The sequence below is a fragment of the Sminthopsis crassicaudata genome, chromosome 3 (genome assembly GCF_048593235.1).
Source record: "Sminthopsis crassicaudata isolate SCR6 chromosome 3, ASM4859323v1, whole genome shotgun sequence".
Taxonomy (NCBI): domain Eukaryota; kingdom Metazoa; phylum Chordata; class Mammalia; order Dasyuromorphia; family Dasyuridae; genus Sminthopsis; species Sminthopsis crassicaudata.
In genome coordinates, this window is record NC_133619.1 from 591,043,998 (window position 1) to 591,069,992 (window position 25,995).

The 25,995-nt window shown below is 38.5% G+C and overlaps 2 protein-coding genes and 1 long non-coding RNA gene across 7 annotated transcripts in view; 1 reads left to right on the forward strand and 2 right to left on the reverse strand.

Moving 5' to 3' along the window:
- The window catches only part of MTF1 (metal regulatory transcription factor 1), a 32,791-nt gene extending 31,335 nt beyond the window's left edge, over positions 1 to 1,456 (reverse strand). Inside the window, exon 1 of one of the 4 annotated variants that reach the window (XM_074305203.1) lies at positions 1,354 to 1,456. Coding sequence is in view for 2 of the 4 variants with exons in the window: in XM_074305202.1 (XP_074161303.1) it covers positions 308 to 313 (6 nt within the window). In the remaining 2 variants the exon portion in view is untranslated. Of the gene's footprint in view, positions 1 to 307; positions 534 to 1,353 lie in introns of those variants that run through there. The other 3 variants (XM_074305205.1, XM_074305202.1, XM_074305204.1) reach the window with 3 other exon arrangements.
- A 58-nt stretch (positions 1,457 to 1,514) lies between these two features.
- Positions 1,515 to 8,225, forward strand: LOC141563724 (uncharacterized). Of its 2 annotated transcripts, none has more exons than XR_012488488.1 (2): positions 1,515 to 2,343; positions 7,206 to 8,225. It is a non-coding gene; the product is annotated as an uncharacterized LOC141563724 (long non-coding RNA). The 2 variants fall into 2 exon arrangements; XR_012488489.1 differs by having other exon boundaries at positions 7,217 to 8,225.
- A 930-nt stretch (positions 8,226 to 9,155) lies between these two features.
- INPP5B (inositol polyphosphate-5-phosphatase B) overlaps positions 9,156 to 25,995 on the reverse strand; it is an 81,418-nt gene continuing 64,578 nt past the window's right edge. Inside the window, 11 exon segments of the mRNA XM_074305201.1 lie at positions 9,156 to 10,062; positions 10,276 to 10,372; positions 10,374 to 10,388; positions 13,022 to 13,149; positions 14,130 to 14,214; positions 17,984 to 18,097; positions 19,373 to 19,608; positions 20,819 to 20,981; positions 22,136 to 22,246; positions 22,714 to 22,849; positions 24,502 to 24,611. Of these exon segments, the coding sequence (XP_074161302.1) occupies positions 9,956 to 10,062; positions 10,276 to 10,372; positions 10,374 to 10,388; positions 13,022 to 13,149; positions 14,130 to 14,214; positions 17,984 to 18,097; positions 19,373 to 19,608; positions 20,819 to 20,981; positions 22,136 to 22,246; positions 22,714 to 22,849; positions 24,502 to 24,611 (1,302 nt within the window). The 3' untranslated portion in view covers positions 9,156 to 9,955.

Below are 25,995 nucleotides of genomic sequence, written 5' to 3' on the forward strand. Positions count from 1 at the left end.
TCAAACGCATGCTAAAGAAGAAAATGAGTGGGGTGGAGACATAAAAGAAAACCCTTCTTATACCCCTAATGAGAACAGGACTCTCCTACTACTTGAGTTGCTAAACCTGGGTTCTGGGCCTACACCCTCAGGCGGCTCCAAGGGAGGTTGCTTCATACTTCTCCCATCCGCCCAACCACAAGCTACTCTCTAAGCTTGTTGGGGAGGGGGGCGGGGCCCGAATTAAACAGGAAGCTTTTCTTCTTTGAAACTGAACTGCGATTCCCCCCAAATCTGACAAGTGTGGGCGAGGCTGAGCAGGACATACAGACATGGGCGCCTTAGAAGTGTCAGCGTGGTCCCTTTATCTTCTGCTTGAACTTCACCCTTTAACTTTCTCTTCCCAGTGGGGCTGGAAGTCCTCTCTCACAACGAGGGGGAAGCCGGCCCTTCTCCTCTTGGGGCCTTCACCAACTGGGGGAGAGCGAGGCGGAGGATGACCCTGATGCGGGCTTGTGCAACTCCGGGGATGGATGCACTCACCGCAGCCAGGGGGCACGGGAGATAGAGGGCGCGGGCCCAGCGCTGACAGACAACCTGGCCAGGGGTGGCTGGGCGGGGGCCGGGGGGAGGGACACCAACCTATCAGCTCCACAAGAATGAATGGGTGAAGGCCCTGGTGGGGCAGTAGTAAAGATGGAAGATAAGATAGGTAAAGACCCTCAGCCGGCTGAACAAAAAAATGGGGCGTGGGGGAGCTCTAGGAGGGAAGAAAAAACGCTGGGGTCCCTGCAGGGGTGGGCTCAGGAAGTGAGGGTCCCCGGGCCCCACCCGCCTCTTCAGGCCCCCGCGCCCCACCCGTCTCTTCAGGCCCCCGAGGAGGAGAGGGCAGAGCACTCCAGGCCAGCCCCACGGCAGAACTGAGGGAAGGGGACAAGTTAGGGTCCCAGCCCGGGAGCTGCCTCGACAGACCTGCCGATTCACTCTCTATCCCGGGGAGGAAAAGAAGAGAAATGGGGGTCAAGTGAGGGTCCCTCTCCCCGACAGGGCGAAGGGATGGGCGGGATGGGCCAGGGGTGGGGGGTGGGGGGAAGCAAGGAGGCCTCGGCCCCAGGCAGAATCCCGGAGGAAGCCGGGTGGGTCTCCCCAGGGGAGCAGGGAGGGGCCGGGGCATGGTCTCCATGGAGATGGGGGGAGGGGGATGGATCCCCGTCCCCATGGAGACAGAGGAGGGGGGTCCCCATGGAGACGAGAATGGGAATCTCTCCTCCAACCTCCGGGAAACGTTTCCTTTGGTCCCCAAGGACCGCGCTCCCCGACCATACTTCCCACGTAGTTTCCACTCCCAGGTCGGCGCCTGCCTCCAGCTCTTACCTTGGCGGTACCCGGCAACGACAGTGGCGGCAGCAGCTCTTCCCCTCCCCAGCGGCACCATGATTGCCCCCCACCTTCCCCCCTTCCCTCAACGTCACTTCCGCTTCCGCTTTCCGGAGGAAGCCGATATAGAGGGAGTAGCCACCGGGTCTCCTACGCGCGCCGCGTGCGGATTTAACCAACCACTCCCTCGAGAGCCTACACTCAGAGCGAGGGAGGAAGGAGGGTGTGAGCGCTGAGCGGCCAATAAATGACGGCGGGGCGGGCCCAGTTGAGAAGGGGCGGGGCTGGCGGCTGGCTGCCCCCAACTGCTGGGGCTCGATCGCGGTTTTCGCCTCGGTCTCCCTAGGTCACGCTCACGTTCTCGGTCTCGGTCTGTTTCTCTTTCTCCCCATTTCCCCCGCTCTAGCTCTCGCGCTCGCTCTCGGTCACGGCTCGGGCTCTTCCCCGCAGCTTCTCCCCCTCTGGCCTGTGCCGGGAAAGAGAAGGAAGAGAGCCTTCCTGGGGCCGGGGCGCCCTCCGCACCTCGGCGGCCTGCGCGCCTCTCCTAGCATGGGGGCTGAAAGGACTAGTTAGGCTTCTAGAAAAGCCCGCCACGGCCGCCGAGAGGGCGCTGGAAGGGGCCTCGAGGAAGAACCGGAGGGCGCAGAGGGTCTCGGACTCCCGCCTGCGCTCCAGCTGCCAGCCGGGCGTAATGACGTGACACCCCTAGAGGAGTGGACTCTTTAACCGGCGACCACACCATCGCCCCGCCCTCCTCGCTGTGGGGACCGGGACCATCGCAGGCCGCTAAGCCTCCATTCCCGGGCGGGAAACCGGGGCGGGATTAAACCCATGGTGTGGACTTTTTTTTCTGAGGGGGGGCGGGGGAACCAAATTTTATTAATGGAGGAACTGTGGGTGAATGAATTCCCAGCCAGTTTGCAGACCTTAAAGACATGGATCTAGGAGTTAATAGAGAGGCGTCAAGATAATGGATTTCGGGGCGGGGTGAGTGTGGCTTCCAGCCTGCCTCAGACTGGAACTTCAGGCCTCTTAAGAATGGGGATGGTAGCGCACGAGGCAGGCCGAGATTATAGGGCAAATTCTTGGGATGTTTTCTGATGCCTTAACTGACACGTGCATGTTCAGAGGCGTGTACTTCTAACTGTATATATATTAGGAGCCTGGCAGTTTCCCAGAATTCTCACCGAAATAAGAGCCCATCATTGATAGCTGTTCTGATGTTTTATGGCATTGAGAACTGAACTACAGTCTCAGAAGATCCGAAACAGAAATACAGTATCTCTTAGAGGGAAATGAAGCGGCATAGTGGGTGCAGATGCACCGCAACCCAAGTCAGGTCCAAAGAAAAACTGCAATAAAAGGTTTAATCAAAGAGATAAATGAAAGGGAAAGATAGGCTATTTGATAACCTAATACCAAGAGTGAAGGATAAGCAACAGATAACCTTTGTACTCCACTGGTTTTCTTGATATCTCAAGATAATGAGGAAGGTGACCTTAGACTCTTGGAGTATATGGGCCAGAATTGTACAGGATCAACTGGCAGATGAATTGCAAAGAACTTCTACATCAATAAGATTTCAGATCATTTTAGTGATGTGCATTAAAATCAATACTAATTCAATACTTATCAGACGTGGAAATGATAGAATTGAGTTTCAACAGCAAGCAGCAACTAAAGAGTAAACTTTTTATCCACCTACCATGCAAGTGTTAAGTCCACATGCTTTCTGTGTAGCCCTCTGTTCTGGCATTTCTCTGGGAGTTAATAAATAGAGTAGCAAACCATATTGATTATTTGTCAGCCCTTTCTGAGGCCACATTGACTCTCTGGTACCTGCCCATCTTCAGATGAAGGTCAGCCAATTAAGGGAAGACTTGACAAGAATCTTGCCAGAAATGACAGAGATCCTCCTCTCCTGTGGTTGTCACAGGAGACCCTGACTTCTTTTACTGAAATGGACAAGATCAAAAGTACCTTTATGTAAAAGATTATTAAACAAGTGCTCACACAGAAGTCAGAGGAAGCAGTGCAAGGACACTCTCAGTCTCTCTAAAGAACTTTAGAATTTGAGACAGGCTATCACAGGACCACCCAGCATGGCGTGCCCACACTAAAGAAGGCCCTGTGCTTTCCTGATCAAAGTACAATTTCAGTAGCATAGAGTAAGGAATGTGACATTCGAAAATGAACTCTGTTTCCAACCTTTGGTAGAGTGTTTCCAAGCTCACATTGCATTGATCAGTCAAGGTTAAACATACTGTATCTTGACCCAATCTTCATATCAATGGTCCTCTTTAAGTATGAAGAATAAACATGCTAGATGCTATGCTAAGCACTGGGGATATAAAGAAAAATATGCATCTCTGGTGTTAAGGAGCTCATAATAATGGGGAAGACAACATGCAAATAACTATGTATCAACAACATAGAATTAATTGGAGCTAATTTCAGAGCTAGTATTCAGATACTAGCATTAAGGGGTAATTGGGAAAGTCACTCTCGTATAGAGTGATTTCAGTTCTAACTTGAAGTCAGGATTTTTGTATCATGGATCAAAGATTAAATTGGTGGAAGGGGTGGAAGATATAGGAAGAATGGCAAATACTAGGTTATGAAGGGCTTTGAGTAATCAAGTATTTTATACTATAGTATACTATACTATATTTTATACTATAATATAGTGGAGTTTATTGAGGAGGGTATGTGTATGAGAGAGAGAGACAGGGTCTGTCCTGCTCTTTAGGAAGATCAACTTGGTAGATAAATAGTGGTTGCATTACAGTGAAGAGAAATTTGAGGCAAAGGAAAAACAATCAGAAATAACTTCAGTGGCCCACATGTAATGTCACCAGGTTGGTGGCAGTGTCAGAGGAGTGAATACAAAATATTCAACAAATGTTACAAATGTAAAATTGATAGGACTTGGCAGCAGATAAGAGTGAAGAATTAAGATTGTGGCCATTCATGTCTTTTGTCTTTAAAACATAACTAAAAGCACTCTCCTTTACTTCATGTGGTTCTCTACCCCACCCCACCCCCACACACCTTTGAAAGCATCACATCAAAATATCCCAAACTATTCCTTTATTCTTTGGCATAGCCAGGCAATCTATAGAGATAAGACTCTGATTATCAGGACAACCTTTCAGAAAAACTCTCCTAGAGTATTCTTTCACCAAGGGATTTCTTGGGGAAAGAATGCCCCACAGGTCAGATTTCCTAGGCCTGAAGGTTGTATGCTGGGGAAAGCAATACCATCCTCCACACATATTGCTTGCTGAGGAAGAATTTGGAAACATTGCTGGGAAAGGTTAACTCTCAAACTGTGGGGTAAATAGACGGCTCCAGGAAATTCACTTTAAGGGTTTAGGTTAAGATAAGCCTCTTCAGCATAGAACTTCTCTTGGGAAAATAAGCTAGGATAAATTCATGTTTGGGAAGTTCCCTTGGGGAAATTATGGGAGTAGCATCCTGCTGGAAAACCCCCAGATAAATTTATTTTGGCATGAGTATAGAGGAAGAGAAAGCTGTTGATTTCACCCCCTTCAGAAAAATTTTATTGCCCTGGAAACAGGTGCAGATTCCCACATAAGAGTAGAGAGGTGACTAAAAAGAACTCTCAAATTATGCTAAAATATAAGAAAATCCAAATGGGGTTCCAAAATTGGCCCAAAGGGACTTTGAATTACTGCAAATTTTGGGAAATTGTGCACATTAATGTTTTCTGTCATTTTGTTTTTGTGTCTTTGTAAAATGCTCAGAAAAATATTTTGTGTTTAGTGTCTATAGATTTTGCTACTTTGAAAGAGGTCTAAGAAACACCATAAAGACTACTGTAAAAAGTTATTTTTTTAAAGGAAGGTTATAATGTTGGGGAAGATTAAGGAAATTTCATAGTATCATACTTGAAACAGTTACCCCAGCTTTCTGTAATCTGATGGCAAACTGTTCTGATAAGCAGAGACACTCCCACTTTAGGCTTTCATCAGAAGATTAAGTTAAAAAAAAAAAAAAGCACTTTGCAAGATATTTTCTGCTATTTTATCGGTTCAGGCTGGGATTATAAAGATAAAGTAAGATAATCAGAAAAAAGGAAAACTTTTTTCTGCTTTGTAGAAAATTGTGTCATTATAAATGAATAAGAGATTGAATTTAAAATTGATATGTTATATCATTACTGTAAATTTCCAAGTTATGGTAATTGCTAAAAAAAAAAAAAATCTTAGATTTTGGAAGTTTGCAGATTAAGTTTAAGCACCTCTCTCTTTCTAGAGGGAAAAGATTTAGAATTGGGAAAGAGATCTGAAATGATTGAATTCATTGAGATAAAATAGTTTTGAGGCAAGCACTGACTATAGAACTCAGCAGAGAACTCAAAAGCTTAACGTATACAAAATATCTTAGTTTTGAGATGCCATTCTGTAGAATTTGTTTTAAGAGTTAAATTTTGTGAAAGTTCTAGGGGTAAGCAGCATTTAGATCATTTTTCTCCCCTGAATAAAACGATAGATGTTGTTTTAGTGTAATAAAGGAAGGCAACTAGTTTAAAAGAAATTCCATAGTCAAAGGGGAGGGGGGGTGAGTATTCAGTTAAATTTTAAATTTAGCTAGAACTTTAGAGCTACCTCTTATGAAGCCTTTCTCCACCATGAAAAGAGAAAAAAAAAACTTGTTTAAATCAGGGAACAACTTTAAAAATGAGTAAAATTTAGACAAGGAATGGAAAAGATTATTTGAACTGAACAAAACCTTGAAAAGTAGCACCTACCTTACTCCCATATTGGCCTGGGCCTAAATCCCTGGATAGAAATTGAAAATGAGTATCGAGTATATGGGGATGGAGGGGGAAATGCCAGGAACTAGGAATGTTTTTTGGGAAAGTTAGTAGAACTTTCCAATCTCTACATTAATAGCAAGTAGAACTTTCAAAGCTTTAAATAACAGAATCAATTATTTAGGTAAATTAGAGACAAGATCACCAAAAAAAAGATTTTAAGCCAAATATTTTTAAGCTCTTAGTAACACAAAGGGTAATCATATTACAATTAATTAAATTGGCATAATTGCAAAGGAGACATTCTATGGAATAAAGATTAATTATTTTTATATAGTTTGGCTATGATTAGGAAACAATAGTGTTCTGTCCCTAAAAGACCAGTCCAGGGGTATATTCCCCAGTCATTAGAATCCTGTGAATTCTAAAGTAAGAGGATAGGAATTTGAGGCTATCATTTGGAATATCTCTCCCTGTTTTGACCCAGATTAAAATTCAAGCATGTCAGGGAAAGAGAGGCTAGGCTTAGATTATAAACATGAAAGGATTTAGTTCTTTGGGTGATGTTTGAAATTTATGAAAATGATCTAATTGTTAACTCTGGGCTCTAAATTTTAAAGCACCAATAGCCCTGAGAAATTGAGATTTTGATTTTATAGTTGTAAATCCAAATTTAGTTTGGTTTTCCTGTAACTAAATTATGATGTGATGAAATGTGTTCTATAATTGTGGCAACTAATGCCTTCCCCCCTCCAAACAAAAATTTAGAGAATTTTAAAAGTTTACTGTATCAGAGTGTTTCCTTTCATTTGAAAATTCTTAGCTTTCATTTACTACTATTATGTATAAAATGGTTTAAAGGTGTAACTTCAGTACATTGTCAGTCAGCTTCCAAGTATTCATTGTATATCTGAAATCCCAGAATGTGATTATTATTCACTTATAAATAAAGGATAAATAACATGTAACTGTTAGGAAAACATAATATTAAAGGGCCCAAGTTGTTTTAGTGAAATTTTGTCATTTGATGTAAACTCTCATGGGATCATTAATCTGATATTATTTTTAGTTTAATTTCAGGAATGATTGTTTGAAGTTCATAAAATCAGTCACCAATCAGGAAAAAATGGCATGTGCTGCAATCTGAGAACTGCTACAATTCTGTCTCAAAGTTGAAGGGAAGACCTTGGTATGGCCCAAGATAAGATCTTCTGTACTTAGTTTCCCAATTTTTCTGTTTTCTTTCTGAACAGGAAATTTTCCTACCTGATTAATTCTTAAAAACTCTGTGAACAATGTGGAGCTTTGCTACATGGTTGACTGTCAGATATGACTAATGGCTGGAATCATACAGAGCTAAAGTTTTTCTTCTGTTATAATATATGTCAGATTAGTCTGTGCCCTTGAGATGATGAGTCTTGACATTGTTATAATTGTCTCTCCTTTTCCTTTCATAGTAAATTTCTATAATCAAGGCAGGTGAGAAGTAGAAATTTTGTAAAAACAATACTAAATCTATTAATGGATTAATACTGGAATATTTCAGAGTTACTATAATAGGATACAAGTATGAAAAATCTTACAATTTTAATCTGTATTTGGTGATCAAGTTATAATACAGGGATAATATCCTCCAGGGGAAGGAGGAGGGAATTAGACAAAGTAATAAGACAAAAGATGTAATATAAAATTTTCTAATTAAGTAGAATAGTAAATTTTGAGGAAGAGTTTTTTCTCTGAAGTATATGTGCATGTGTGTATACATACATATATCTGTCTGTATCTGTCTGTGTATGACTTTCAAATATATCTAGTATGGAAATTCAAGCTTTGATTATGTTTTAGTAATGCTCTCAAAATTGGATTAAGGATTTTACATATAAAATTGCACTGTAATTGTAAAGAAAGTGAAATTATTTCTCCATTTTAAAGAACTATCTGATGATTTTAAAAGAAGAGTTCATTTTACAAATCAGAACTTTTTTGTTTTTTAAGATTCTTATACCAGCTATAAGGTTTAAGTAAAGAAAAATAATAGCAAGTGGTAAAAGAAATTCTCTGGTCTCAGGTGAATTAAAGGTTCCTAATTTGATGTTTGTCTTACAGCTTTGTTGTTAAAAGAATTTAGCTCCTTAAGACTTAAATTGATTTTCACCACATGAACTAATTATTGGAAAAACAAATTTCCCCCTTTTCCCCCCCTCCCCCCCGCTGGGGTTAAGTGACTTGACCAGGGTCACACAGCTAGGAAGTGTTAAGTGTGTGAGACCACATTTGAACTCGGATCCTCCTGAATTCAAGGCTGGTGCTCTATTCACCGCGCCACCTAGCTGCCCCCAGAAAAACAAATTTAAGAAATCGTACTAAATTGTATTAAGTCAGTATGAGGAGAAACAATATGATGATTAGAATTATCCAAGTGTAATGGGCTGTTTTGAGAGGTACTAAGTCCCTCCTCATTTAAGGTTTGGAATCATATGAAGCAATGTAGACTAATTTAAAGAGTGCTAGTCTTGGAATACACAGAGACTGGGACTCTACCCTTATCAAGAAATCTATCTCTGAAACTTACCAGCTAAATGACCCTGCAAAAATCACTATACAAGTATAACTCTTAATTTCTTCACATGTAAAATGGGCTGGAAAGGATTCTTGTATGGATCAGCTCAAAGTGTAAAGCAGATTGTTAATCTGAAGTTGTTATTTAAATGTTGGCTATTATCAGAGATTCCTTTATAAGACAGAAGTTTGGACTGGATTATCATCTGTAAGAATCTGACTCTAAAGGGACTCAGGAAGCAGAGACACTGAAGCAACAGAACTTATGTGTCTTGTTCTTCCCACCTAGGACCAAGCAGCGCCAAAGTAAAGTAAGGTACAACACATAGGAGCTTAGACCACTACAGTTCCCTTTCCTACCATGCTGTTCAAAATCCTTTAAAACTAATTTTTAAACCAGAATGCTCAAGACACTCAAAACTCATATATCTAGGAGTACCCACAAAACAATCACACTGACCACTGTTAAAAATACATTTATCATCAAAATATATTACACTTATTAGAGAGATGCAGTATCTACAGTGTGGGAGATGCACAAGCTGAGAAAAATCCCACTTGCTTTCACCTTGCCACTTCATCTGAATCTTGAAATCCTTATGTTGCTTGCAAAGGTTCTTTGGCCAGGCCCTTTTTATATCCTCTTCCAAGGATGCCTGAGCGCATTTAAAAAAAAAAAAAAAAAAAAAAAAATAGGTGCTCAAATCAAGCTGTGGAAGAAGTCCTTGTATCTTGGCTAGCACCTTCAGATCTGGTGACTCATCCATATGCTTGCTTTCCCAGGACTTCAGAGTGTTTGACAAAATAACATCTGATCATGGTGAGCCCAGTCCAAGCTACACATATGTCCTAGGTGAACACAAGAAACTAATATAGTATTTACTTGGGGTTTTCCTCTTAAAAAAAAAAAAAAAAAAAAAAAAAAAAAAAAAAAAAAAAAAAAAGGAAATGGTAAAAACTATATGTATTAAATAAATGCTTGAACATTGAATATCAATTCTACTGGCTAATTGTCCTCAGACTGTGATACCCAATATTCTTTTTAACTCAAAGCAGTGTGTATATATATGTATTGACAATGAGGGCTAAAAATTGAAGCTGTGCTCAAATTAGCCAGGCATCCTAGCTCCCAAGACGACTGATGGCACACAGCCCAAGAGGGCCATTGAATTGAAACAGCTGGGGAAGATTGGTTGCCAGCAGTTAGCAGTGAGCAACAGGGAGGACAGCTGAAGGAAGACTTCAGGATATGCTGAATCTTCATACAAGGAACTGCTGAATGAAGTCCTGAGCCTTCTTCTTCTCTGCCACATCTGGCTTTTGGTGACCGGCTGGAGAACGGAGCAGCAAGCTGCCAAATGTGCTAGCTGCATAAAAACACAAAATAACCAATTCATCAGAAGAAGGCTTTATCTACTTGGCCTAAGTCCTCAAAAGCTATATTTTTCATTTTCAGAGTGCAAACTATGAGTAACACTTCAAAAATAGTACATTTTGTTGAATATTAAGAAAATCTTAGAACCTGGACCCTTTCCCTAAGCAAAAATGAGCCCCTTGATATGCATAGATATGATACTCACCTAAAATCTTCTCATCCAAATGGTTCTTCATTGAATTGTTCAGTAATTCTCTCAGAAATGCCATCAAATAATTAAAGACATTTTTGTGGCAAGTGGGGAAGAGTAGAGATGATCTAGAAAAGAGAAAAGAATTTTGTTAGCTTATTTTTTTAAGGCAGCAGTATAAAATCCCTATGCCTAATCCTTCCTATTGCCAATAGTATCAACACCTGAGTCAAATTCATAAGTCAGATAGTCTTAAAATTTTGGTTTCTGAGATGAACATGGCTTTAACCTCAAAGATTTGGCCAAAAGATTAAGGATGAACAGATAGCGCCTAATTAGTGCAAATAATGAATTTCATGAAGTAGATGCAGTATTCAAATTCACACTGAATATTTCCATTGGACTGGAACCAATCACCACATTTTACATAATTATAACTTCAAAAAGTACGATTTTAAATATATGTGACCACTTCACAGAATTCATTAATCAGGAAATGACTGTGCTCAGAAACTCTTGATCTGTTACAAATTTCTTAACCAGAACCATTGCATTTCAATAAGGGACCCTCAGAAACTATCTAGTCCAGTCCTATCTACATGGGCAACACTTTTACAATACCCCTGACAAGTGGGTCTATATTCTTTTTGAAGATTTTGAAGAAAGGGTCTTCTCCCAGGCCAACCATTCCATCTTTGGATGGGTTTTCCCATGCGGAACCAAAATCTAGTTTCTAGTTTTGCCTGTCAGGATTTTAATTATGATAATTCTTCCCATGCCTGAAGGTGATTATATTAATCTTAAACTTTGTCCTCTCTGGATTTAACATCCCTAGTTCCTTCAATGGGTGCTCTTAGGGAATGCTCGCAAGTCTCATCAAGCTTCCCAGTATCCATTCTCTGCATTTAGCTCTAAACTGAAAAAGTGTTTCCTTAAACATGTTTCTTTTAGAATTCATTATTTTCACAAATTGAAAACTAGAATGGTTCCCAGAGGTCATTAATTCAATCCCTATAGTTTTCAAAGGAAGATACTGAGACCAAGAGTTATTTTCCAAAGGACTCACAGATGACTTTCCAATGTACTATTTCTTGAGATGTTAACTTCCAAAAACTTGGCCTAATGTATAGATAACTTTTTTTTATTTGACCTAAACTTGAGTGTTTAAAACAGTGGTCCTCAAACTTTTCAAATAGGAGGCCAGTTCACTGTCCCTCAGACTGTTGGAGGGCCATACTATAGTAAAAACAAAAACTCACACTCTGTCTCCACTCCTCAGCCCATTTGCCATAATCCAGAGAGAGGGCCGAATAAACGTCCTCAGCAGCTGCATCTGGCCCGCAGGCCATAGTTTGAGAACCCCTGGTTTAAAACATCTAGTAGTGCTCCCAGAGATCTAGTCCAGGAGGAGTGCTTTTATCAGCTCTTTTCCCTTAGACTTAAATTCTCTTTAGGGTCTTACAGACTATTCCATTTTACCTCCTTCACAGCCTTTGGTTCTGTAAACCAAAATGTTTACTCCTAATTTGTTTTCTCAGACAAGTCTTTTTGTCCCATCAATTTAACTCCTCTTCTCTGGACTTATTCTAGGAAGCCCCATGTATTTCTGGAAGGGAGCCAGGAGAATTTGCCTGCAGTATCATAGGTCAGATGCACTATGCTTTACTATGAGAAAAAGAGAATGCTTTCTCTTTTCTAATCCCCTTCCTGATAAGATCTCCAATATTATTGTCCTTTTAAATATAAGAAAAGAGAAGGAAAAAGTAGGAGCTCAGGATTAGCCAAACAATTTCTTTGTTTAAAACAAAAAACTACATATTCTTACTAAATTCTTCAGTTACTGGTACCCTTCTGAAACATTCAAATATCTTCCACATAGTAATAGCTCAAAAAAAAAAAAAAAAAAGTGTTGAATGGAGGAATAATTTGTATGGAGTACTCAAGGGAAAAAGCCAGTAGCTTCCAGTGGAATTCAAAGGAATCAGCTTTTATGCAAGTTCATGTTCTTGAGGCCAAAGAAAGAAGTGACAGAGAGAGGTCTGCTCTAGTCATGCATAGGAAGAGGCTGTATTAGCCTTTGTCTAGAATGTTGCAGTAGAAGGAATACTTATTCAGGTTGGATTACTTGACCTCAGAAGGCATTTTCAACCTGAATGCCTATAAGAGGTAAAAAGATTATTATTATTGCTAGCTTTTGTTTTTATATCACCTACATTTCTTACCATATCCTTCTTCATACTTCTACCTAATATGATTACTTGATATGAAGAAAAAAAATCTACAAAACTTAACTAATGTCATCCCAGAAGTCTGAAATTATAAAACTATCACAACCATGGTCCCCCACCTCCATAATAAAGTAGGAAGAAAAGCTATCTTATATTTGGGGTTTTTTTAACATATATTTTTTTAGAGTTGAATTTGGGAACTATTTCATCTGCTGAATTTAGTTTGCTAAAACTTTGGTAATTGCAACCATCTTTTCTAACAATAAGTCTAGTCTTCAGTTGTATCTATAAAATGAAGGGTTGGGTTAGATTAGTTCTAAAGTCCCTTCTAGCTCTCTATATATGTAGATCCAACAACCATCTCTTTCTGCTTTAAATTGCCAGTGTCTGGTCTAATATTATTTCTAGCCCCTGCCCTTGGAACTCAAATCCCTTAAGCATGCTATGATTTTTTTCTCTCCTGCACCTAATTTGTGTAGTTGCTATTCCTTGTACATTTGGGAAAGTCCTATGGGCATAGAATTGATTCTTACCTGTTTACTTAATGGGAAGTTGCTTGAACACTCCAAACAGGTATCATAGAAGTTGTAACAGATGACAGGCTCAGGTAAACTCTCCAGGAAAAGCAGCAGGGCCTCAGCCACAGAGTGATTGCTCCCAGCTAGGGCAGCATGGTTAAGGAATAGACAAACCCTACTATCCACGGTGACAAAAAGGATAAACTGGTGACAAGGTAACATCTTTCAAATATGGCCCTTTCCCTGACATTGCCACCATTCTGGTAACATTACCTTATACCTAGATTATTGCACTAGCCTGGTGGTGGGTTAGCCCACCTCAAGTCTCTCCCCATTTCAATCCATCTTCCCATCAAACTAATAAAGTGATTTTGCTAAAGCTCTGTTCTGATCATGTCACTCCCCTATTTAATAAACTCCATTGGCTTCCTATTGTTTGCAGGATCAAAATAGAATGCTCTGTTTGGCATTCAAAGCCCTTTTTAGCCTAGTCTCCTCCTACCTTTCCAGTCTTCTTATGCCTTACTCTCTAACATATACTCTTCAATCCACTGACACTGTAGTCTCCTGCCCATTCCACTAACAAGACAATCTGTCTCTTAAGTCTAAGAATTTTCTTTGGCTATTCCCTGTACCTGGAATGCTCCCTCTCCTTCACTGACTAGTGGTCTCCCTGTTTTCCTTAAAGAGCCAACTAAAATCCTTCCTTCCTACATGAAGCCTTCCACAGCTCCTCTTAATTCTAATGTCTGTCTTCTCAATTTTTTTTCTAGTTAGCCTGCATATAGCTTGCTTTGTATATATTCATTTGCTTATTGTTTACCACATTAGACTGTAAGCTTCTTGAGGGCAAGGACTTTTGGTCTCTTTTTGTATCACCAGCACTTAGCACAGTGCATGATACTTAGTTTTAGGAAATGTTTACTGATTGATTTTTCCTCCTCCTGGAAAGGGATGGTAATCAAAAGGACTCCTTCTGGAGCCTGCTCCAAGCTCTGCCAGGGAGAAAGCTTGAGAAGATGTGTAAAGAGCCTCTTCCATGAAGAACACCGATGATGACTCCCAGTCCCTAGAGAAATTTTTTTTTTTCTTCTGAATTGCAATTGACTTAATGTGAGGATACAGAGAGTATCGAGCATTCCAGTGTCCAAACAGTCACGAATCTGTTCAAACTCTGACCTCAGGCCTGGCTGCTGAAACAGATCTTCCTTGGGTGGGAAAGAAAATCAAAGTAAACAGTCTGTTTTTAGACCATATCTACTCTTGTTTCCTTAAGGGAACGGTAATTGTTGATGGCAACAAAATGGCCTCCTGAGGCCTGAGCTTCCTTGGGAATGGAGGGTTGCTCTCTACAGGACCATCTTCAAATTAAGGCTACCTTCAGCTGGAAGCACTTTTTTCTTTTTTTCCCCCAAATTATTTTATTTGAGAAACAGAATAAGAAAAAAAGAAAAAACAAAAGCAATACCAAACAAAATGAAACAAAAGAAAAGAGAACATTATCATGTGCCCAGCAGAACATCAAGGAAGATTCAAGATACATAACAAATATCAATTTAAGAATGTGTGTGTGTGTGTGTGTGTGTGTGTGTGTGTTAGCAGAAGAAATTGTATTCATGAGTATCTGAGTTTACTTTCATGTAAATTATTCTTTTGTTCACTGCTACACACTTTTTTACTTTATTCTTTTTCCTCCTTTCATTCCCCCTATCACCGCCAAGCAGGCTATAATGAAAAAAGGATATATTTATATATGCCTATGTAGATATATACATACATATACACATACACATTCCCTTTCATCCTCATCCTCCCAAACAAGTTAGTTAACTTTTCTTAACTAACTTGTTTGGGAAGGTGAGGATGAAAGGGAATGTGTGTGTATTTATGTATACATATGTAAATACATATATATATACACATACACACACATATACACATACCCCACAAATACACGTCTTTCCTATCCCTGCTGATTCATTAAATTCTGTTCCATAATTTGGCTTAATAATCTCTCCTCACCCAGGGATCTCTCCTTTGTCTTCTTCCTTCACTCTTTTTTTCCCCATCCATGTATCCTTCTCCCCCTTCCCCTTATTTCTTTATAGATTTTGGAAGATACTCTACTCTTCATGGTATATATGTAGTGTTGCCTATTGAACATATTTCCAATGTGAGTAGGTTTTAAGAATTATGAGCCCTCCTCGCCCCTCCAAGGCCTCTATATCTATTCAACCTATGCACCTCATTTGAATAACGATTACAATTTTTACCTATACTCTGTCAATGTTACTTTACAGCTTACCCTATTGTTGATGTAAATCTTAACATAAGATATACATGTGAACAGATGCATAACACATGCATATTCCAAAAAGAGCTACAGGTTTTATTAGAGGAGCCTAGATTTGGAAAATATCTTAAAAGATTACTTAATTTAATTTCTTTCCTACAACCAATATTTCTAAAAATTGGCCATCCCATTTTAATTCATATTTCTGCACTTCATAAAAGGTAAATTCATTATTTTTTTGCAAATGGTTTAGGTAATACAAATTGTAACTTATTTGAAAACTAAGAAAAATAAATCTACTTTATCTACTTTAAAAAAAAAAACAAGATATACATTTCCCATGTTAAAAAAAAAAAAAAAAACATAAACAATTTGTCCTTGTTTAAACAGTTTGTCCATGTTGAGTTCCTTAAAACTGCTCTTTGGTATTGGCTCTTATAAGTTAAATTTTCTGTTAAGTTTGGGTTTGGTTGATATAAAATCCTGAAAACCTGCAAGTTCATTGAATGCCTGTGTTTGTTGTTGTTGTTATTCAAAATTATAGATAATTTCGCTGGATAAGATATTTTTGGCCACAGGCCTACTTCTTTTACTTTTCTGTAGATATGATTCCAAGACCTGCAATTTTTTATTGTAGCTACTGATAAGTCTTGTACAATTTTAATTGTAGCTCCAGTGTATTTGAATTGTTTTTTTCTTGTTTCTTACAAAATTTTCTCTTTGATCTGGGGTTTTTGAAATTTGGCAATAATATCCCCATATGTTTTCCACAAAGGATATCTTTGAGGTGGTGATTGATGGATTTTTCAACTATTTCTTCTTTCCCCTCATGTTCTATCACTTCAGGACAATTTTCTAGGATTATTTCCTACATTATGTCAGGATTCTCTTTTTTGGTCACAACTCTCTGGTAGTCCAATTATTCTTATATTTTCTCTTCTTAATTTATTCTCCAGTTCTGTTGTTCTTCTTATGAGATGTTCACATTCTGTTCTATTTTCTCATTCTTTATAATCTATTTTGCTATTTCTTGGACTCTCATAGCTTCACTGGCTTCCCCTTGCCCTATTTTAATTTTCAAAGAGTTATTTTCATCTTTGAGACTCTATACCTCCTTTTCTAATTGGTTAACTTTTTTTTCATAATGTTTTTCTTGGATGGTTCTAATTTTTTTCTTTAGTTTTTTCTCAATGTCTCTCATTTTATTTTTGAATTCCTTTTTGAGTTCTTCTATAAATTCTCTCTGAGCAGAGAGCCATTTCATGTTACTCTTTGGAGTAGAAGCTTTTTTTTTTTTTCTTTACTAAAATGACCTCCTCTGAAGATGAATCTCAGTTTTCCCAGATCCCATAATATGTTTCAATGGTGGATTCTTTCTTCTTTGCTGGTTCATTTTTTTTTTTTTTTTTTTTTTTTTAAGCAAGAGGTATTAATGTAAACACTCTATTGTGAGATGGGAGGATGGTGCCTCAAGCTTCCTTTAAGCTCTCTACTCTGACCAGGGACTCCAAACCAAGAGCTCCACTCTCTTACAAGTATCCATAGCCAGCAGTGTCCCTACCCTGCTGCTTCTGTTCTTACAAGGTGCTGGGTCCTTCTCGCCCAGGGCCAAGCCTCAGCAACACAATTGGGCCCAGTGTTCCCAATTAGCCAAGGTCCACTTAGTCTTTCTGGACTTAAACCTCAACTCCATAAATAGTTCAGGAGGTGAAAATCTTTGTGGTTCCTGGTGAGACAACCAGATAGCCTAAGCCTAAGGGATCCCCACTTGATGTTTCTGCAGAGCTCACTGGAGGTGTTTGTACTTCACCTGGGTTAATCCTCAGCCTGGGGCCTTCAGATTTTCTAGGGTTGTATTGTAAAATACCTGTTACCCCCCAAGACTTCTTGGTTTTTCAAAAGTCTATGTTCGCCCTGAGGCGCAAATTTGTTCTATTTGTGGGGGAAATAGGGAGAGCATGAAATTTACCAACCTACTGCCATCTTCCCAGAATCCTCTCCCAGAAGCACTTCTTGCTGATAATATATTTTTTTAATTTTCATATTTGTCATGTCATGTAAGAAAAATCAGACCAAAAGGGAAAAAACAAAAACATGAAAATGAAAAAGCAAGCAAAGAAAAAAAAATTTGGTGAAAATATTATGCTTTGATCCATGTTTAGTCTATATAGTTCTCTCTCTAGATGTGGATGGGATTTTCCACCCCAAGTTTATTGGAATTGTCCTGGATCATTGAATTGCTAAGAAGAGCTAAATCTATCATAGTTGATCATCATGTAATCTTGTAGTTACTATGTACAATAGTTCTGGTTCTGCTCACTTTATTTAGTATCAGTTCATGTAAGTCTTTTCAGACTTTTTTGAAATCAGTCTGCTCATCATTTATTATAGAACAATAATAATCTACTACATTCATATATTATAACTTACTCAGCCTTTCCCCAATTGATGGGCATCCACTCAATTTCCAATTCCTAGATACTACAAATAAAAACTGCTACAAAGATTTTTGCATATGTGGGTCTTTTTCTCTCTTTTATGATCTCTTCGGAATTCAGACTCAGTAGTGACACTGTTTGGGCATAGTTCCAAATTGCTTTCCAGAATGGTTAAATCAGTTCCTGATACTCTTTCTAAAGATGGCTTGGGGGTGCACAGAACCAAGCTCCTTGGCCATTACCTACCTGCTGAGAAGCGTTTCTGTACAAGTGATCAACCATCATCCAGAGTTCTTTGGGGATTTCTAGAGGCTTCTCTTCCCGGGTCCCATCATCTTCTGTCTGCAGTGGCATTAAGGTCTGAAAAGGAAAAAAAAATTATAAAAATATTCAGCTAACTTGCATAACTTCTTTCTTCGGCTTAGGTGACTCTTAGAAAGATATCTGCTAGACAAGGGACCTTATAAAAGAAAGGAGGCAGTTCTATACAATCAAGCAAACTTCCCATTCTCCAAGGGCAAAAAATGTAAATTAGATCAGGTGAGTTCTTCCAGATTCTGGGAGATATAGAGTACTTCCAGTGAATTAGTTGAAATACAGGTTAAATTCTATCAGAATCCATCTAATATAATTACAAGAGAGATGGTCAAGTCTAGTCCCTTATCTCAAAATGAAGGGGTTGAAATATGATCTGTAGTTTCCTCCAAGTTTTATGATTCCATAAAACAGTCCCAAGGTAGAAATCTGGATTCTACTTCCAACTTTACCACTTGCAAATCACAGCCTTTCCTAGTCTCTATTCATCTATCTAATAGTCACTACTTATAGGAATACCCCATAAATAGAATAAGATCCCATGTTGAAAATGCTTGGGCAAAATCTACACACAAATCACACTACAGCTTGTTTCAATCTATTTGAGTCTTATTAGAAATATCCTTGGACTTTTAAGTCTTAGTTCTCCCTTACTATGTTTTCTTTTTTCTTTCTTTTTTTTCTTTAATTTATTTATTTAATATTTTTCTTTACTATGTTTTCAAGAGACACATTGTTTCATCAGTATGTTTACTAATGACTTCTACTGGGGCAGATTACAAGCTTCCTCACCTTGGTTACTAAGTGTCTAGGGAAGATATTTACAATCTATCATTGTGCACATTATTAAAGTCTTTCCAACACAGTAGCATATACCACTGTTTGCATTCAACTGAAATAATCTTTCACAAACTCAGTTACTTCCCTGCCAGGATTAGACATCAGAAGAAAATGTCAGCAAGAGCCAGCAGATTTAATAAAAAAGAGTATAACAACAAGACTATAGGAAAAAAAAAAAATGTTCCCATAGATTTAGCAAGTCCCCTCTAGATGCATGGACAAGAATATTTAGTTCCTAAGTCACAAAGAGAAAATTTTGATTCAAAATAAAAACTAATGATTGGAGCTAACAATGGAATCACATTCCTGAAACGATAGTAAAGACCTCAGGTCTTCAGGACGAAGCTGGATAACCATGTGGGAGTAGTGGGTAGCCCTCTTTTAAAGATGCACTCAATGCCCTCTCTTGGAAATGTAGTGATTTTGCCACTGATTATTTTATTTGTGAGAAGGGCCCTTCAATCTCAAGTGTTAACTTACCAGTTCTCGAATGGTTTCAGGCGTCAAGTCCTGGATGGGCTCACGCATGTAACATAGAGTATGGAGGGGAGAACCAAAACAGCTAGGCAGATAGTTCCCAGACACAGGTAAAAAGTAATCCTTCCCCCTGTCCAAGTGCAAAACCAGAATGTCTTCAATTTGGTCCTCCCCTGAATTGAGCTTTGTAGCAGTGGTTTTATTAACAAACAGTTCTAATTCAATCTCAATGGCAGAATCTACAAAGAGAAGGTGATATAAAGCAATGAGGATCAAAAGACAATGTATGAAAGAAATCAACACAGTAGGAAGCATGCTTTCTAGGGAAGATGATTCTTGCTTGGGAAGTTCTTACAATCCAGTTGAGAAGGCACTTGTATTGTGACACATCAACTAATTTGACACTTCAGGTAGCAAGTACTAATTGATATAGTATAGATTAGGGCTTCTTAAACTTTTTCCATTCAGGACCCCTTTTTGCCTGGGAAATGTTACGCAATCCTGGGCATATAGGTATATAAAATAGGAATAGAAATAAAAAATTTACTGATAATAAATCATAATTTCATGACACACTCTACCAACCCTCCTCCCTGCATTCAATTATACAACCCCATGTGGGATTACAACCAACACTTTAAGAAGCTTTGGCATAGATTATAAATATAATGTAAATGTGTGGATCAGGCTCTTTTCTGAGTAAAATGGGATCAATACCAAGATAGTAGTGAGGATAACCACCTCACAATAATCTGAATTAAACATGGAAAATGTTCAATCCATGGACAGTATTTCTCTGCCACACAGCTCTATAAATATGATATAGAAATAATATCCAGGGAAGAAAAATAATATTATGCACCCTATAGCCAGATATAAAGATTTATAGATAATTCATCTCATTTGACCACTATTTTGCTGCATAGCACTATAGATAATTAAGATTTGATTTTAGCAAACCACTGAAGACATTTCTCAGCAGTGGCAGTTCCACCAAGTATCCTCAACTATCTTCTGCATGCCTCCTCCAAGTAATTGTTTTATTACATGTATGTGGTGCTTCTCAGCTATCCTCTGCTTACCTCCCTCTTTGACTGCTGTATCACATGTATGTGACACCCCCATGGAATGACATAAAGCATACTACAACCATCACAAGGGCAAACCACCACATGTGGGGGGAAAAGGCTTAGGAGGGAGCCTCATATCAGCTCTGTAATGTAGGACCTGTCTCTAACTTCTCTCAACAAGTTTCTTCATCTATAAAATAGAGATACTTACCCTTCCTAATCTGAGGTTGTTCTGAGAATCCAATCAATTAATGCCCTAAATTGAAGTGCTATCTAAATATGAGACTATGATGACATCTCTAAAACTATATTTCTCCTACTATTCTTGGGAACAATTATTTTTCTTCATTTGCACAGCCACGTAAGGAAAAAGACTTACCAGGAAGAAGGAATCCTTTGCTGGGATTGGCATTCAGCCACTGCTTACAGTAGGAATTTTCATCAGGTTTGTTGATGAATTCAAACTGGCAGGGCACTTGCCCATTATAAATCATGAAAGACTCTACCTGCAACTGCATGTACTTCACATTCTGGAAGCAGAACTAGGAGAAGAGCAGGGGTCAGTGAGCACCAGCATTTTTTCCCTTGGCTACCCTTACAAATCAACCCCAAAGCCATAATTCTCATGTTTTTGGAAAAAAAAAAACAAGAGACCATCTTCTATGGGCTGATACCCTGGTTCTATTAATCATTTGCTAGTAGCAATAGCCTCTGGATTTCTGAGTTTAACCCAAGATGGGAGAAAATTGAAGTTAAAATTTAACCCTTATGTACCCAGCTAACATTAGATCTATGCCTACAGAAAACTTATTCTAACAAGAAGCAAAGACTTCATATTAATCTGGCTTTCACCATATAAAGTGATTGCAGGAGAAGACAAAATGGCGGGGGAAAGTCAGCCCAGTTCACTGAACACATCTCCTCCACAACAAACTTAAAAATAAGCTATTCTATGAAAATATGTTTAGAAAAATGGACCATGTTTAACTTCTATCAGATTGCTTGCTGTTTTGAGGAGGAAGAGAGGAGAGGAAAAAAAAATTTAGAACACAAGGTTTTGCAAAGTCAATGTTAAAAACTATCTTTGTATGTATTTGGAAAAATAAAATACTATTAAAATTAAAAAAAAAAAACCAAGCTATACTGAATTTTGATTGGGAAAGCCTGAGAATCACATAAGTTTCTTTTGCTATTCTTTGATCAATTTAGATGGTCCATTTTGTGTATTATATATAGCAAACTGTTGATCTCAACAAGACTTTCCCTCACTTCCTCCTATGGTATCTTCTTTTGCTTCCCTTAATACCATCAGTTCCATGATTTAAAAAAAAAAAAAGTGTGAGTGCATTTCCTATTAGTCAAAGCCAAGCAGACAAATCTGCTACAAAATGAGCTATCAACTATTGCATTCCAGGAAATTAAGAATAAATTGGAATTATGTAGACTAGTGCCTGTAGAAGATGAAATGCTGACCATAGTCTAAAATCTTGTATAAGTTCTGCCAAGCCATTAACAATAACCCCATTTCATAAGGCAAATAATGGTTCCAACTGCTTCACAAGGCTATGCTGGAGCCTGGTGGACTAAGGTCATACCTCTGAACTATCCTAGAATTCTCTGCCTTAACAAGCTAAGAGAGTCAAAATTGCTTTGTCAGAGTAGTTGGCTGCCAGAATTATGACCACCTCCTTCTTACCTCTCGTTTGGATAGGGTCACTGATGGGATGTTGGCATTCTCCATTTTATCCAGTGACCGAACAATCTCTTCCAGGGTCTTCCGGTATAACTCTTCATTTACTACTCTTATCTGGAAGAACAATGCCAGAAGTTCAGTATTCTGCCAGAAATTGGTTCCTTCCAATTCAGTACAGAGAGGATCACAGCATGGGAATTAAGCAAATTTACATGCAACAGAGGATAAGAATAGTGATTTTTCTCTTTAAAAAAATGAAGACCTATGCATTATCAATTCACTAGCAAAGATTCCAAAAAGAAATATAATTAATAGTTCCCCTAGAGACAATGCTTGTGGTTGTGAACCATTTCCCTCTTGGCAAGAGCTGAGATAACAGCAAAGGTTTGGCTGGCAGCTCTGCCAAGATGCAGGTCTAGCATAAAAGGGTGATTGGTGTCATGGAGTTTTTGCTCCTGACAGGCTATGAGCAGATACTTCCTGAGGGCTATGACTGAAAGAGATGGAAGCAAGGTGACTAGAAATTAATTAAATCTGAAAGGCAGAAAAAAAAAAAAGCTAAAAAATAATTTGTCACATACCCCAATGTCAAACACTGCACTAACTGGCTTGTGGTCACTTGTCTTTAGAGCCATGTGGTTTTGGTAACTCAGCTGAGTAATGTTCTTTCCCTTCCACAGGATCCGGTCACACCAAGCAGGAGCTCGACACTTTTCACTGTAATGAAAAGAAATACAGTGAATTCTGTTTCAGGGACAGGGCCCTGAGAGCTTATCCTATGGTTTAATTTACTTCCTGAATAAAGAAGAGCCCAGCTTATTAATGCAGCCTTGTAGATCATCTCGAGTGATAAGACAGATAGCTTTTCCTGAGAGTGATTTGGTTTATATTGATTTGAACTGCAGTTATTTGTCCATAGAGAAGAAAGAATAATTTATGTTCTTGGTTTAAGCAAATAGTCTGCAAAACTTCCAAACCATGAAAAACCTTTTGATCCAGTATAAATATAACTGATATTAGGAAAAGAATCTAAATTAAGAAGCTATTTCTGAAGGAATAAAAGATAGTTCCGAAGATTCTGGGCACAATATAAGTTCCAACTGATGGTCAGAATATAGCCTATCATTCTGGAACAGCAAGTCTCAAATTTTTTAGTTTCAAGATGCTTTTCACTCTAACTTCCCTAACTAGCTTTTGCTTATGTGAATGTTTATTGATAATGTCTTCATATTTTGGAAATAGTTTTGACTTCACAAACTTCCTAAAACAGTCTGATATTCCCTTCCCTTCAAGAGTCCTCGAACCACTATCCCATAGAAATCCCAGAGATATCCCATAAATATCCCAGAGAAATGCTAAAACAAATAGAAGGAAAATTCAATATTGGGAGCTACCAGAGATCAAAAGGCAAATTACTGAAATCAAGCCGAGAACCATGGTAAAAAATTCTGTACTCTACAATTTAGGCATAAACCTACAGGCAACAATTTTTATTAGGTTAAACTAATTCTAAATAATTCTGCTTAGAGAGAGGACCAAAGATGGGATGAGCTGTCCTCTGACTTTAAAAATCTTTTTCTCTCAAGCCATTTTGGAGCTACTATTTATAGCTTTCCTATATGATGGGCAAAATTCTACAGCAAGACCGAAGGGTTTAAAGAGCTCAGGTGAAACTCCAGTTAACATTTTGTTTCATCAGACAGAACAATAATTAATCACTTAGCTTTTGGTACACCATTGGAGAATCAGTTTCCTAAAGCTATCCAATCCTTCTTTCACCACCCCTTTCAAGGATTCTCCTTCCCAGGTGATCAAAAACGAATTTAAGAGATAGTCCCATTAACTGAAGAAATCTAAGACATCTTTCTTTCTTAGGCTGATCATTACTCCCATCTGATCAAGGTATAAGGGAAAAGGGTATAGCTCTTAAACAGAACAAGCAAGGACCACTAGACTTTGTTCAATCATAGCCTTAAGAAAATAAAAAATAAATAAACAAATAAAAGCTTCTGAATTGTTCATCTGATTTCCTCAAAGAATGTGGTTAGGCCACCAATAAGGGAGAGAAAAGGACTCAGTGTAAGTTATTGCTTTAGAACTGATAAAAACAAATAAGGATATCATATCCAGGTGAGATCAACAACTTTGAAATATTGCCCTAAAAGCATTTGGCAATCTGTAGTGTTTATGTATGTAGTCTAAAGGGAAGTCTCAATATGCTTCCAGAAGACAGAGAACCAAGGAAAAGAACACCGGTCCTAAGACAAGTAGCACAACTGGGACTCAGTTAAGAAGCATAAGGAGGACTAGGGTCTTTATGCCTCCCAGATTTCTGGGCTTTCACACCTGTTCAATCACCTGCAACCTACCTGGTATCCCAATCATCAGATCCAGTGTCATACTTGTAGGTAGGCTGGAAAGATAACTCTCCCTCTGAGAAGCCTTGGAAGACAGCTTTTGCAGCTACTTGAATGTTTAGCTGTTGGAAGGGAGGAAAGCAAACCCTAATATTAACAGATTAAATTTCCTATTAAAGGAGAATGGATAGCCAAGGTGGGAACCCAACCATTATATAATTTGTGATCAACTCCAATCCCTGAGAACAGGAGCTGGTTGGCTATTCTTTTATCAACATAGTTAAGAAAATCAGATTCCCAGACCAAAAATTTGCAGAGTATGGAGCCACTAGAAAGCTTATTCCACCTTTTTAAGGGTCTTCTACAAAAGAAGTAAATTGCTAAGTCCAAGGGAGACTGATTGAATAACTCATAAGAAATTATATTGTTCAACCCCTCCTTGTGGCATTTAGTCAGCTTGATTTGACCTGCAGCAACCATGAATATTAGGTCTACTTGACAACTACCTTCAGAACCCATATCTAGCAAAAGATGAAAACAGGAGGCATTCTTGGATTAGTCCCTGGAATCCCACACCTGACACTTTTGGGAATGCTATATAAAGTCTTAATTCTTGCAGCTAGGACTGGGTCCTAGATAAAATAACTTGTAAGGTCACCTGAATTTTCATTTCCCAAAATGGCCTGAGGAGGAACAAGACAGAGATAATAAGCCAAGATGCTTCCTGAGCTACAGTAACCAAGATCTTAGAAACCACTTACAAAGACTAGTACAAGGCACGAAATGTATGTTACATCTTCTGGAAAGATCACTAAAATAGGCTAATGAATAAAGATGAGACAAAACATGAAATTAAGACTTTGATGCATGAAAATAAGCTGTTAAGAAACAAAGATATGGGCAACAAGAGAAAAGAATGCTTCATGTTAAAAAACAAGGATTGGAGAAAAACACATAATGAAGAATATTAGAAGCAAAATGGGCCTGTTGAAAGTGACTAATGATTAAAACACCAGAGTTGATTGTTTTGTTCTAAGTAGCTTTCTTCATATTGCAAAATGGGAATAGAAAGATTTGAACTCATGAGAATGATAAAGTTCTGGAAATAAAAAGGGATACCAAAGGTATTGAGAATAATAGGAAAGAAAGGAATCTTTTTTTCCCCTTCAAAATAGAACATGGTGACCATGTAACTATTTCATAAAAACATTCAAAGATATGTATCTCAGAAAAGCAGATAGATACACAAAAGACTGATGCTTGAGCAAAGGATATTTAAGTTAAATGGGGATGTAAACTGACATTAGAGGATCATGGAGGAAGTAAAGAAAGCCTTTTTTTCAGTGACAGTTCTTAGAAAATAATAACGCTATGTAACATAGAGAAGAGAAAGTGAAGAAACATATTGCTCAAGAAATCAGTCTGAATACACTGAGCACCATTCCTCCTAAGAAAGTCTCATTTTCCAATGAAGCAATTAGGGAAGAAACAAAGAAAACTCCAATA